Raw genomic sequence first — 14,633 nt, 5'->3', positions numbered from 1 at the left:
CATTTTCTACTGGCTCCCAGTGTTCGTTAGGGATTTCCCGCCAATCTTTTCCAAAATGGCGGTCGTTTCTTTTCGCCAGTTTACTTCCCTTGATCGACAGTTTCTAGGCGAATAACAGAGTGAAATACCTCAATGAAGCCAAATTCAAAGAAAAGCATAGTATATGCAAAGGTAATATACTACGTACACCTAGCTAGATGGTCTTAATGGATAAATGGAACGTAGAATTTAAATTTTACAATATCACACACACTGAACTGTCATTAACCTGAATCGACAATTCACCTTATTTAGTTAACTTCGAATTGCAAATTAGTAAAGCAGGTTTTTATTTCATTTGAATCATGTTTCAGCTTTTAATTTGTGAGAAATGTAAAAAATCGCAACAAAAACTGGTATTCATCTAATGAAATTGTATACATTTTCTTTTCTCTCAAGCTCTGTGACAAGCTTTTTTTGCATTAGAAAATAGATTGGGATTTATTTTTTTTAGGTTCTTGATCGCAAGGTATTGATGGTGGAGATTTTTATACATCCAGTATGTTCACTTGGAAATCAGTCAGCGACAGAAAATAAAGAAAACAAATACAAGTGGTTTACAGAAGAACACTTTCGTGTCAGTAGAATTTTGTGTAATAATTGATCATCTATTACTTCTGAATACTATGCGCATGTTAAGTGTTTCAGACCAGTTATCTCCAAACTTGGGCCATAAGCTGTATGCAAAGACCTCTGGAATGTGTAGCAATATTTATCATAGTAATTAATCCTTTAACTCCTCGGAGTGATTAAAATGTAACTTCTTCCTAAAAATCCTTACATTTCAAGCAAACAGATAAAAATACTCTAAATTTACAAGCAGAAGTTGTTGTCTTCATCTAACACCAAATTTTCTGAACTAATTGACAAGAAAGTGTGTAGCAGCTTGAGAGGAGAATTAACAATCAGATCTTGTGCATTTAAAGTCTGTATAAATCTGATTTAGGGTATAATGTTACCGAAACCTCTGCTTTGGAGGCTAAGTGGAAGGTAGCTTGTGATTTCATTGTATGCAACCAAACAAAAAAAAATTACTAATTGTATGCAAATAAACAAAAAAAAAATTACTAATTGTATGCTAACAAACAAAAAAAAAAATTACTAAAATTTGCTCTTATTTTCTTTATTTTGCTTATTACCTATAGAGGTTGATTTCAAAACTGCAGGATGTTATTCTTGCAAGAGTATTGGCTCCATCAGAAACCAAAGGCAAGAAGAAAGGAAAAAATGATAGGATGTCACAATGTGATTGTGCTGAAACATTACCTGGTTAGCAAGAACTTCATTTTAATTAAATTACTCAAAAGAGGTGTCAATAAAGTTGTCTATATTTTTTGTTATAATAATGGTTTGAGAAATCACTCTTTACCTTTAGATCATGAACTGCTCATTCAGTATCAGTTTGTCAGGAAAAGAATGTGTGGGCAAATTGTTTTGGTTCAGAAGAAAGAGGTGAGGACAGTTATTATATTTTATAAGCTTTAATAATTGTATATTAAATATGTTATATTTTTTTAATAAACCAATTTTTTTTCTTGAGGATAATTTTGTGCAACTTTACAACTGGTGACTGAAGTAGTTATGAAATTTCCTCTTTGTTTGCTGTTTTGCCCCATTTTACCAACTGAATGCCTGGAATGGGCTCACCCACTAGTATTGCGATGAAGATTCATTACTTGGTTCAGATGACTGGTTGTTTGATCATAGAAATGGGAAGGAGACTAAAATCCCACTCAATAATAAAAGGGTTAAGTTCCTAAGAAACTGTGGTGCTGTGTGGGTGGGAGAGTATAACAAGGTAATTTGGTTTTATTAATTTCGTTTTTAATGTTTTAATGGCCACCATTAAGAGTTTCAAAAGCTGATGTTTTGAGCGTTAGTCTTTCTTCTTTTGATCTGTGGAAGGCTAACACCCGAAACATCAGCTTTTGAAACCTTAACAGTGGCCAATTTACATAATTATATTATCAACTCAGTTGATAACACCAAATTACCTTGTTAATCCCACTCATTTTTTTCATCTTAAGTCCCTTAAAAACTGCCAGTGGCATAAACCGCTCACAACTTGGTCATAAGGCTCCTGCTTTGTGCAAATTAATGATTATTGATCACTATTGAGTTTTCCTTTTTTTAATTTTCAAAGGAGTCGCAAGCAGGAGATCCAAAGGTGGCAAGGGATGTACAGCAATCTGACTATTCAGGTGATTTTAATTCTGTGTCATGTTATGATGAAAATATTGATGGAAGTAAATATCTAATTGATTACTGGAGTGTGTTACACAAGTTTAGGTGATCTAACTTTTTTAGGTCAGTCTCACTTAATAAGCAATGGACTTGCACATAATTCCAATAATTTTGGAGAGGCAAAGATGGTGAAACAGTGAGAGATTTTACTTGAAATTGTTGTGACTGAGGATTGAATCCAGAAGTTCTCTCATTTCCTTCTTTCATTTCTCTTTCTTCTTTCTTCTTGAACCACATTTTTATTAGGACAAAATCAATAAAGAGCCACCATTGCTTAGAGTACATAGTATTGTATTATTTATTGCAAAACCGTGCTAGTAGAAGAATCAGTGGGTGCCTAAGGGACCTTGGCATGAATATAGTTATACATCAAGTCACCCGCAGGTTTCAATAATGGCTTGGAGCAAACTTGAAGAATTGCTTCTGAAACATTTGGAGAGTTTTGTTTTTCAGGTGGTGGCTATGAGAGCTGTGTTTTCTATCCAGAGAAGCTCCATGTTACAGTCATGTTAAATTCTCAACCTGGTGATCAGAAGCCTGCAGCAAAATCACAGGTAAGTTGTTCTTTGATTATATCTGTGGACATTTCATGATTATAATCAGCATGCACTAGTATTTAGTGCACATACTTCTTGTTTAATTTATTCATGATAACAATCATCTTGCACTTTCACACTTAACCCTTTTACTCCTAAGATCTCATTTTAATTCTCCATACTGTCTGCCATACAATGCTTATGATATTAATTTGGAGAGTTTGGTACTGGATCAAGAACTAAATTCCCTGAATTGATATTTTTCTTTATTCTCATTACTTGCCTGCTTGATATTGTATTGATAATGTAAGGAGAAATTCTGTCTTGGTCACTTATGGGAGGTAAAGGGTTAAAGGCACAAGGGGTATATCGATCAGTGTACAGTAGAAACACAAGCAAATAATCTCCCCTCCCCCAAAAGAATTTTTGTGATTAAGGGCTTTTTTTGATAAATCTCCTTAGTACTTGCCATTAGTGACAGTGTCCAGCCAGTAGCTTTTATTGACTAAAGAAACTTCATCCACTGTAATTAGAAAATTGCATAACACTGCTATTGAGTTTGATAAAATTGGTTCAATTTAGGTGACTGAAGATGTTCAAGAACAACAGCCTCCCAAGTCAACCATCAGCAAGTACTTCAATAAAGAAAATGTCTATGCCACACGTTCAACCCTGAAAAAGAGAGCTGCCTCGAAGTGTTTGTAAGTAGAAGTGCTCATCTCACCAAGATTTGTTGTCCTGTATGTTGTTCTGTAACCTTTTCTTTAATGTTTGCCATTTTGATGGACTAAGGGCAAATGTTATCCGTCAACAAATTGATGTCGAAAGTACAATTGTTTTGTCAAAATGTTCGATCTTGTGTTCAGATTGTCTGATGATGATCAATTAATTGTTAAGTCTTAAGGTCTTAATATTGATTTTGTTTTACTCATTTGTGTATGGTGTGCTGTTTTATCCGTTAGGAATAAGAAAAACGACTCACAGGGAAAGAGTAAATCCTACGTTTGTTCCAATTTGCCTGTTGGGGTTGATTCAGAGGAAACAGAAAAGGAAAACTCCAAGGTTTTTGACTCAGCAAAAGTTCAGGATGTAGAAACTGATGGAAGAAATGAAGATATCTCTTGTGTTAATCAGTTCAGCCCAAAAATTGAAACTCACGACGTCGTTCCACTTCACGAAAGCGAGAATGGCTCAAAACAAGACGAATATGACCAAAAGATTCTCAAAAGCCGTGAAAACGAAGATAACGAGGAGGGATGGTCACAGAATGATATCAGTGCAGATAGCGTCTCCGTAACGAAGGAAGATGTTCCTCAAGTAGCCAGTTGTAGTGACGGCTTCAATTCCTTGAAAGATGTCACGAATGTTGAAGCTGTTAAAGACACTCAAAAGAATAAATCAGAACCGATTGTTTCCAATTCTTCAAAGCTAAAACGACGCAGATCTTTTTCTGAATCTGATACGACTAACTCTGATTCAGTTCCGTGTCTTAGGTCTCGAATTTCCAAGAACAAGACCGTTAAGAAACAGAGAGCTGTATCCAACGATGAAAGTGGAGGTAAAAGAAAAGCGATAGCTCTTGTTGATAGAACAAAAGATGATAACGATTTTGAGACACCTAAAGTGAGACGAAACACGGCAAAGCGCAAAGGTTCGGACTTGTCCGATGATCAAGACTTGTTCACTTCTGCCTTTTCAACTGATAATGAAACTTCTTCAAATGTTAAACCTGACGCAAAGGGAACTATTAACTCCAAAAAAAGGAGGACCAATCAGGTAGAAATAAAAGGAAAAGCTTTGAGTGGGAAGGCTGCAAATTTAGCGAGGAAGCGAGTGACTACACGACAAGCGAAGACGGTGAATGGGACAGCAGTGACGGATTTGGAAGGTAAAATAACTGATTGCTGCTTCAGTCTCCCTTTCCTCTTGGGACAGGGCCTTAATAGTGCCCTAAATTTTCACGGGACGCCTTCTTTGTCTCCTCCGAGGTCATGTTCATAGTCCTTAGCACGGTTTTTGAAAGTTCTTCTTCCCAGCAAGCCTGGTGTTCCTCTCTTTCGTTTCCCTTTTTGGGGGTCAAGATAAGAAATTTAATCAGGGACCACCGGGAGGGGGGAAGGGGCAGAGGGGTGGGGAAAGTAACCGGAATACGCAGAGTTAATGTCTTATTTTTTCGATTTCCTTTCTTGATTGTGTTCCCGTGTTCAGATCTTTACCTCCTTTTTTTAACTGTAGATGTTACTGAGGAGCCTGAGTCGAGTCCGGCGAGGGCGATTGCAGTAGAAGACAAGCCTGTGAAACTGAATATAAGGTACATAGTACTTGATATCCTGCAAATTTTGTACTAGCTCCTTTTAAGTTTTCCTTCCTGCTTTTCTCCACTATACATGCAAATTTCAAGAGTGTAACCAGCTTGTGGTTACTCTAAAGGTGGGTGCAGTAATTTCTTTTAGTTGAGGATAACCCTTTGAGTGACCTACAAATTGATAGTCATGCAGATTCTCCTTAATATGCTAAGCTGTTATTAAGCAAAAGTGTGATGGGAATAGACAAACGTTTTGACTTAACGCTGTTATCTTCATTTAAAAGCCATATTGTCATTTATTCGATGTCGTTTTGCCGTGCAACTTTTTAGGAAAGGAAATTAAAGAGACAGTGCATTTTCACTTATCACTACTTTAAAGTTAATCAGTTTCTGTTACACCCCTCCTAGAAATGTTGAGGAACTCACTGCAAGCCAAACAGAGCAACTGGTGAGGGAGTATACCCGTGAACTGAGGGATATATTCGAGGGCAAGGTAGTTACATGTTTCTTTTACGTATCGCGAAAAAGAGATTTCGATTGAGTGTTGAAATAGCAAAATTGCCGCAATCGATGGACTGAAAGACAGATGAAGGACACTCACTGCCTGACTGATTGATTGATTAAATAATTAACTGATTGATTAATTGATTGGCTGATTAATTAATTGATTGACTGATCGATTGATTGACTGATCGATTGATTGATTGATTGACTGATTGACTGATCGATCGATTGATTGATTGATTGATTGAGAGAAAAACAGTACCTCTTTTTATTGATACAGATATATTGTCGACGCCATGAAGATTACAAGAAAGGTGGAAAGATGAAAGGTAATGCAAACTACATTTCAGTCTGATTTCTCTCTTTTTTAATTGTTATTGTTGTTAATTGTTATGATTGCATTTGCTTTTTCGCGTGATGCACATTGAAATTGAAACCTGGGTTATCAGGGCCATCATGGCCTGTTCAAAATGAGTCACTTTTCCCTTCTTTCGCGATCTCCAAGAAACCTTATTGCTTTTATTCGAAGACACCCACACTTCAGTCACTCTACCGGAATTCAAGGGGTACAAATGGGCAGTACCGTGAACCACTATTTCTATTGAATCTTAACGACATCGATGAGGTCTGTTTAGGCCACAGTGAGAAAATAATGGCCTTATTGTGTGATTTTACCTTGGTAATTTACAGGTGATTTGGCATTTCAAGTACAGTTTGGGTCATTTTCTGAAGAACAGCGAGATAGGATAATGGGAGTCCTCACCAACATGTTTTGTTACAAACACAGCAAGGTAACACTGTGTTTAAGTTAAACTCAGTGATAGGCTGAGTTGTTAACATATCTCTAACGGAAGATAATTTGAGAGGTATAAAACAGAATTTTATTGTCTTAAATTCTCTGCAATTTTTATCTCGCCAGTACTTTGATTATGTCAGCAAAGTGCTCCTCCCTGAAACGCTCGTGATGGTGTACATGAGAGTTGAGAGAAAGACTCGACTCGAGGTAAGTTTCTTTTTTTTTGTAACTTTATTGAAGGTGACGCCTTCCCCATGTACCTAGTGATCTACACCAAAGTAGCTTATATCGGTTTCCATAGCATGTAGCGAGCTAGGGTTTGCACGTTGCAAACTTGAAAAAAAAACTTAGCCGAAGATATGTGAAGAGCTGGTGCGTTCTATCCACAAGTTAGTAGTTTTAGTCGAATAAATGTTTTTATTTCTTTTTTTTTTTTTTATTTTAAGGCGGAGCGTTTATTACTGGAAGGACCAACATCGTCGAAATAAATCCCACTGTTGAGCAACTTCAAGTCTCATCGTTCATTGATTTTTTTTCTCACAGAAAGCGAGATCAACGATGTGCAATTGTATTGATTTTCCAAAAGCGGAAATATTTGACATGATCACAGTTTGTTAGAAGTTTAATGTCACTTTTTATTGTGACTTGTTTGGAAAATGTTTAAGATAAACTGAGTTTATTTGTCGCCTGACGTTATTTTAAATTTTATGCGAACAGTTTGTTTTATTATCAGGATTGGAAAAAAAATAAAAGAAAAAGTGTTACGCCTCAGTGGTCCTTTCATGAAGATTTAGTTAGGGAACGGGACGAAAACGGCGGGATCAAGCGGGACACAAAGGGACGGAGAGGTTACACGAGCAATGCACTGCATTACACGGGTGACCTCACTGTCCGTTATTAGGCCTAATTCGCCAGCATTAAGCATCATTTACCGTCTTTAAGTATCATTCCGCAATATGTTATTCGCCGTCACGAGTCATCATTGACCGTCATTAGAAATCGTTCTTAACATTCACCGTAGAAAATGATTTGCCGTCACAAGGCATTATTCTCCATCACTAGGCATCATTCATAGAAATTGTAGACAACATCTCTGTCGCAAGGCATCATTCACGGTCACTATATACTATTTACCGTTGTAAGATGTAAAGCATCAATCCCCAGCACAAGAAATCATTCAGTGTCTTCTACCTCACGAACGAACTCGTGCCCAGGATTCCCGCTTCTCCTTTGAAAGTATCACTGCTCCCAATACAGCCTGACCGATCTTGCAGGGTGGGAGACAGTGTGGAAGTGGATGTTTTTTTAGACGGAAAAGCGAGATAGCGTAGATAAATATGTCTGAAATAGATATTCTGGTTGAAATGGGTTTTCCTAGGAACAGAGCGTAAGTAGATCTTAAAATGAGACGTTTCTATTTTTTCATCAAATTTCGCTCGCCATGTGGGAGACAAGTTCATCAAAAAAATTTTAATGAAATATGTAACTACTTATTGTTCAAATCTTCAATTAGAGAGAAGGCCCTTGCCGTAACTGGTAACAAAGGCGTTGAACAGGCAATGGAATGGTTAGTATTTGGACTGAACTTATGTCAAAAAACGGCAATGTAATTTTGACGCAATGACATAATGTAAAACAAAATCCTTATCAGGAAAAAATTATATCATGGACTAAAATGGAAGGAAAAAATAATATCTGAAATCATACGAGAGCTGAATTGACATTTCACCTCGGAAATGAAGTTGGATTTAGTAAATTTCAGTATTGTATAATTCAGTTGCAAATTCCCAAATAATCATGCGTCGAGGATAAGATCTCATTAGAAATTCTCCTTACTGTCCACTATACTATTCTTATTATGCTAGTGTGGAGAATTTTGCATTGGATCAACTAATAATCTCCTGATTGATATTTCTCTATTCTTCATTTGTCTGCTTGACACTCTGGGAGAGAGGATGATTTACTGTATTGATATTGTAAGGAGAGATTCTGTCTTGGTCAGTTATGGGAATTACAGTGTTAAAAAACTCTAGATTTGATTCTTTAGATATAGTGTCACACTAATTTAGTCACTGAACTAATGTTCAGTTTGTTGTCTTTGTAAATTCTTCATTTAAGTACTGTAATGCTGTATCAAATAATATATTTATTTCTAAATCAAGCTCAAAAACATTGCCAAGTCAAGTCCTAGCTATTTGCAGTTTTTGATGTAAACAAACGTAATTAACTGTCAGTAACCATGTCTTGTCTTGTCCAGGCTCCTTGCCCATTCAGAAGATCCAGACATTGATGAACCTTACAAACCACCTGTTGGACATGTGTTGGGTCAAGGTAACAAAACTGAATAAGAAAGTTACTGTAGTAAAGCCTTTTCTCTTTAATGAAATAGCAAAAGAAGTGATATTGTTACAAATATGGAACAAAGAGAAAATAAGAGTCCCCCTAAGAAACTAAACCTTAGACCTTCACATTTTACATGAAGATACCAATACATTACCATTTGGCCACAGAGAACACTATGGTGAGTTAGTTTGAAAGAGTCAAGTGAGTAAATAGTATAAGGAAGAGGTAAATTTTGAGCTCTGAAGTAGAATGAAGATTTTATTCATATGGCCACAAGTGTGACATTACAAGAATCTCTGTCTCTATATCTACACCAAAATGGCTTGAACCTTGTTCTTTGTACCTCAAAGTCTATTGATTTCTTAACTCTTTAACTCCCACCAGTAATTAACATGAAACTTCTCCCTAAAATATGACAAGCACATGTCCAGCAAACAGGTAATGAGAATATCCAAACGTATCAGGTTAAAGTTGTTATCCTGATCTGGCACGATATTCTTGTACCTGATTTACAAGGAGATGTGTAGCAGCTAGAAGGAAGAATTAACATTAGGATCTTGGGAGTTTGAAGGCTTAGATAAAGTATCAGAGCCTTTAAAGTTAAATCATTTAGTTTCATTACCATAAAAGTTCTCTCAAAGTCTCTGCACTTCTCCTGCTCTAAATTTTTATGTTACATACATTGTATGTAATTTTATCATGATGTAGATGACGAAGCAGCCTCTTCTGATGGAGCAAGTGAGAAAGTTCCAGTTGAGAATTTAGATCATTCATCAGCTGCTGCTGGATCCAGTGCAGAACCCCAACAAGCCCTATCTCTTGTTTGTGATGAGTGAGATTTCTTTCAATAATTACTTTTCTTAGCTGAATATTGTTAATAATTACTGCTTAGAATGTTGGTCTTTGTTGATTTTCTGTCAAGGTGTCCTCTGTATGTGTTGTTTGATAACCTAAGTGAAAAATGTCAGACGATAGGGCATCTAAAGTCACTGTAGATACTTTAGATAATTGTTATGGATGATCAGTTATAAATTAATTGATTGTTATATATTAAATTACTTTACTTTACTTTATTGAAATTTGTTACACGCACAGAATAGTATCGGCAACTGGAGAAGAAAACAGGACGATGTCCCAATTGATATTCAACCCCAAAAGGGAATTCCCAAAATTATTGATTTTAGTTCAACTTTAGCTAACTGATGGCTTCTATTAGTTCATACGTAAAGCTCTTCTGTAAAGTTGTTCTTTATCTGTCAAGGTTACCCAGTCAGTAAACTTGGATTTTACAACCTAATGATTTGTGCTTTGTACAAATCACTAGATTGAAAGCCCACAAGGCAAAATTGCTGAAGCGAGAGTTCCTTTTAGGACCAAGGATATTTTGTTCTGGCAGCATGTTGGAGTTAATTTTTTTATTAATGATTAAAATAAATGTTTCATAGTAACTAAATATGGTACATTTAAATGTATTTCTAGCTGTGGAAAAAGACTCAAAAGCGAGAATGATGTGCAGGTTTGTTCACTGTTTTTTTTTTCCCTGAATTTATTCATCAAGTATTTCTAAGACCAAGGTTCTCACTGCTCTGGTTGGAGCACAAACGTCTAATTGAGGAGAAAACACCAAACAAATTTTTTTCCTACTGAATATTCAGCAATACATGTGGAGAAAATACAATTGCTTTTGTACTGATCAGACACTTAAACTGTTCTTAGTGTCCTTTAAACCATGGTTAAAAATTAAGAGGGAACCTTGAGGAAAGGTTGAATATTGACTGTTGATCATTAATCTCAGGCTCCACAGAATAGGAACCAAGTATAAAAAAAAATATTTAAACTTAAAAAGAGAATCTTCTACTCTTAATATTTCTGGGAACTCTTGTAATTTTTTTTTTTCTTAAAATTTTTAAGGCAGGGAGGAGGAGGTTTTTTGTCTAGGCAGAAGTTAAAAGGAGAAATAATTATGTTTAGAATGTTTTGTTGCACCAGTTCACTTTTTCTCTATTCTCAAGATGCATGCAGCAAGATCAGGACATTCCAACTTTTCTGAGTCAACAGAGGAAATCAAGCCTCTTACTGAGGAAGAAAAAAAGCAGCAACAAGAAAAGTAAGGCTCTTGTTTCTCTAATAAAAGAAAAAAATGTCCAGTTGTACTGATATGGACACACTCATTTGCATGGCAACCTGAAGAGTAACAGCTATCCCTCATGAATATTAGTGTACAGGATTCTAGTTTCCCAGAAGGGATACCAGTTCATTTTCAGGAGGCAACTCCTGTCTTCCCCCTCCTTGGTTATTGTCATGTGGCCTTAACCCTTTACACCCTTACATCTGTTGCATATTCTCTATACTGTTCTCTTTACATTTCCCAAAGTGCTGATAAGGAGAATTTGTTAAACAATCAAGAGCTTCTTTAGTTGGTGATCATTTCTTTTATTCTTGTGACCTTGTTGAGTGATTCAGGGCTGATAATATAAGGATAACTTAGATGCTACTTACTTTTAGGGGTTTGAGGGTTAACAGTTGGTCAGCACCCAATTGCATTTGAAAGTGGAGGAAAGCACTGCAGGAGTAGGGTGTCTTACCTAAGAACATGACCTGTTGATGCAACCAGGGCTCAAGCCCAGTTCCCTAGCACAAGCCCACAGCATCTCTCTTGGTCTATCAAAGTTTATATCTCTCCCTTCTTTTCTTTTTCCTTTTTCTTTTTTTTTTTTTTTTAATCATTATGTCTTTTTGATAGCATCCTTACTTTGCCTTGTGGTTACTTTTATCTTTAAGATTACAACAAATACTGAAAGAAAGAAGAGAACAGAAACTAGCCAATGAAAAGAAGGTGAACTTAGTGAAACAGAGCTTTTGTTGTGAACAACTTGTTCAATCAATTGATCTCTTTGTTGAGCTTTCTTTCTTTTCATTTTCAACCAGTTATTTATCGTAACAGGCTTACAATCTTAATTCTTTGTGTAGCAGACATATGACAAGAAGAAAAAAAAATCCGCTAAGAAACAGAATTTATTCCAAATTCTTAGAGCTGACATCACAAGAAATGTATAGCCGACAGTTATGAGAATTGACATTGAAATATGAGGGTGAAAGGATTACTTTAGTGATTATTACATGTACTTAATTTATTTTCATTCATTTTGGTGAAAGGACAGCTTTACATTCTTTTAGAGAGCTTCAAGATATGTATGTTTTCTTTGTAATTTTAAAAAGCATTTCGGATCAGTATCAGTCTCTTGGCAACTGCCCACCTACCCCTCCCCTAACTCAACAACAGTCAATTGATAACAAGTTAGGGTTAATGTTGGGTTAGGGGAGGGGTAGGTGGGCAGTTGCCCAGATACTGATATTGATCCAGTATTTCTTATGATTCAGACTCAAAACAAACTTTCTTGTAGGAGGCACTTGAAAAAGAAAAGAGCAGAAGGAAGTTTGGAAAGGAACTGACGACAGTGAAACAAAAGTATGTGCAAGTCTGTTAAGACTGTCACCCAACAGCATTTTATTAAATAGTTTTTGCACAAAAAATCATCAAAATGAGTCTTTGAACAAATTTTTTTCAAGGGGGGGTAAGGAGGTATGTATGGTTTATAGAGAAACTATTTGAATTACACAAGGCACTGCGCTGACTTTCTAAACATCCACAAGGGTGATAAGAAATATGTCATTAATGAGTTCTTTTTGGATGGTATTATTTTATATTCTACAATTTGCCGTTTGCCTCATCTTGCCAGGATGGAATATCAAGAGGCACTGAAGATAGCTAATGAACGGAAAAGGGAGAAAATGGAAGAAAGATTAGCAAAGTAAGTCATTAATGTCTTAAACCTTTTTTTGTTGCAGTTCGTTTGATATGTTGTTATTGTTTCTTTGCATTTTTTGTTTTGTTTCGGGGGAGGGGCGGGTGGGGGGTCGGTGGCTAAATAATTGAGTCCTTGAGACGTGTTTGAAAGGCGTGCGCAAAAGCCGCATTCTCACTTTCTACTTTGTTTTGTGTATATTACGATTAACTTAGGGATTGTTTTTGTTTTAAAAGACTTCTTTCCCCTCCCCCCCTCCCCTTTGTATGCAACCGTGACGACATTGTAACTTTTCAGTCCGAGAGAACAAGCATGGGTAACCGTTTTCAGACAGTATCGACTATGAAATTGTTTTCCTTTTTATAGACAAAGAGTCAAAGATCAGATCGCAAGAGATAGAGCTGAGAGAGCTGGAAAGGTGAGGAGGGAAAATACTCAAGAATAGCCTTTTCCAAGCCTACAGTTAGTAAATCAGGGCGAGAGAGGCTTGGGTTGGGTCGGATCGGATCGGATCAGGTCGGGTCGGGTTCGTTTTTACACTCCTCCGCTACCATAGCTATTTAACAAATTGTCAATGCTTAAGTGTGGTCTACTTTCTTATTGACCACGATATTCGTCATGACAGTGGTCAAAATGTTGTGCTCACGAAGCGCAGCCGAGTGAGTCCGCAACAAATTTTGACCAGTGTCTTGGCGAATATCTAAGCCACTGACAATTTGTTTTTTTGCCACAATATCGGCGTCAAATAAACGATTCTTTCAGTGCGCGACCAAGATCATGACACGTTGACGTGAGCAGCGTTGTCTGTACTCTTATCAACAACGGCAAATTGGCCAATCAGATTGCGACATTACTGCCAATCGTGGTAAAAAGAGATATTAACTATTGTGCCTCGTTTTACTAATTTAGCTTTTAATTAAACTCTTTACGGTTGTCAATTGACGTTATTTACTGTGCTTGTTTACAGTTCGGTAAGGGTGGAGCCGACCCACAGCCGGTCAATGCAGCAGCTACTGCAGCACCAGCTCAAACAGTTCAACCCGCCGCTGTAGAGAAAAAACAACACACGACTTGTAAACTACAGGTAGGGTAATATTTACACTGATCAGGCAATACATATGGGGCTTACGCTGGCACGACCGGTCCATTTATAAAGATAATACTCGAATGATCAGAACTATACGGCCAGAGCAGTCAATTACTAAATCTGATTCTTTTGTCGGAGAGAATTTATACGAAAATTAGGAAATAACGCTTTTGAAATAATGCCTGGAGTGAGTCGTATTTAAGACAGACACCCTGCACTGTCAAGCGGATAGTAGCAAGAGTCCCGTGCATGTCTGTTTTACCTTTAATACCCTAACATCAGTATGCATATTCTTCATACTGTTTTTTTTTTCGTTTCCTATGGTGCTAGTAAGGAGAATTTGTTAAACAATCAAAAGCTTCATTGGTTGGTGATCTTGTCCTTCATTCTCGTGACCTTAATATTTAACTCAGCAGTGATACTGTAATGAGAAATTAGATAATAGTCACTTAGGGATTTTAGGGTAACTACAGGTTTCACTTTTTTCATTTCAAATTCAGCACTTTGAGACATCACTGCTTTTTTTCCTCTTAATTCGCTTTAATTTAAGGGCTACTTTTTCGAGAATGTTCAAATTTTAACGTGTGCCTAATACATTCCAATTTTTCATTTTATCATCAACAGTTTCGTTTAACAAATGGCAGTACGATCACTGGATCTTTCCAAGCAACGGACACCCTGGAGGCAGTTCGTAATTACATACATGACAACCGCACAGATGGCTCGACGCCTTTCAACTTGATGACCACCTTTCCACGGAAAACTTACACGGACGGAGACATGGAAACTAGTCTCCAGGATGCTGGGCTGGTACCCTCGGCCGTGCTGATACTGACTAAAATTTAAAATAAACTCTAGGCCAAGCTTGTTGCAGATAAAATTAAGATCTTAGGACATGATTTTCGTGCTTCCGTTAAAAATATCGAAGGGTTTGGCTCGACGTTAAGCAAACTAAATTAACTGTTAGAAGTAA

The 14,633-nt window shown here is 36.7% G+C and overlaps 2 protein-coding genes across 9 annotated transcripts; both read left to right on the top strand.

The window, feature by feature from the left end:
- The first annotated feature begins 11 nt into the window (after positions 1–11).
- Positions 12–7,192, top strand: LOC113664868 (uncharacterized). Of its 8 annotated transcripts, none has more exons than XM_027180487.2 (14): positions 12–171; positions 494–616; positions 1,185–1,308; positions 1,415–1,491; positions 2,186–2,240; positions 2,737–2,837; positions 3,402–3,520; positions 3,782–4,707; positions 5,055–5,130; positions 5,533–5,617; positions 5,909–5,957; positions 6,319–6,419; positions 6,548–6,631; positions 6,871–7,192. In XM_027180487.2, the coding sequence occupies exons 1-14, from the start codon at positions 133–135 to the stop codon at positions 6,910–6,912; spliced, it is 2,001 nt and encodes a 666-aa protein (XP_027036288.2). In that variant the 5' UTR covers positions 12–132; the 3' UTR covers positions 6,913–7,192. The 8 variants fall into 8 exon arrangements, with proteins under 8 accessions (XP_027036288.2, XP_089068728.1, XP_089068727.1 ...); XM_089212602.1 differs by having other exon boundaries at positions 19–171; positions 5,533–5,572; XM_089212601.1 differs by having other exon boundaries at positions 19–171; positions 2,183–2,240; positions 5,533–5,572.
- An 80-nt stretch (positions 7,193–7,272) lies between these two features.
- On the top strand, positions 7,273–14,633 carry LOC113664869 (UBX domain-containing protein 1-like). Its single transcript, XM_089212606.1, has 12 exons — positions 7,273–7,811; positions 7,938–7,991; positions 8,682–8,755; positions 9,476–9,599; positions 10,247–10,283; positions 10,780–10,874; positions 11,549–11,603; positions 12,172–12,236; positions 12,508–12,579; positions 12,940–12,991; positions 13,541–13,657; positions 14,285–14,633. Exons 1-12 carry the CDS (start codon positions 7,762–7,764, stop codon positions 14,504–14,506), a joined length of 1,017 nt encoding a protein of 338 aa, XP_089068732.1. The 5' UTR covers positions 7,273–7,761; the 3' UTR covers positions 14,507–14,633.

Source organism: Pocillopora damicornis, chromosome 7 (genome assembly GCF_964200805.1).
Source record: "Pocillopora damicornis chromosome 7, jaPocDami1.2, whole genome shotgun sequence".
Taxonomy (NCBI): Eukaryota; Metazoa; Cnidaria; class Anthozoa; order Scleractinia; family Pocilloporidae; genus Pocillopora; species Pocillopora damicornis.
Note: the sequence above shows the minus strand (reverse complement) of the source record. Positions and strands in the feature narration are given on the sequence as shown.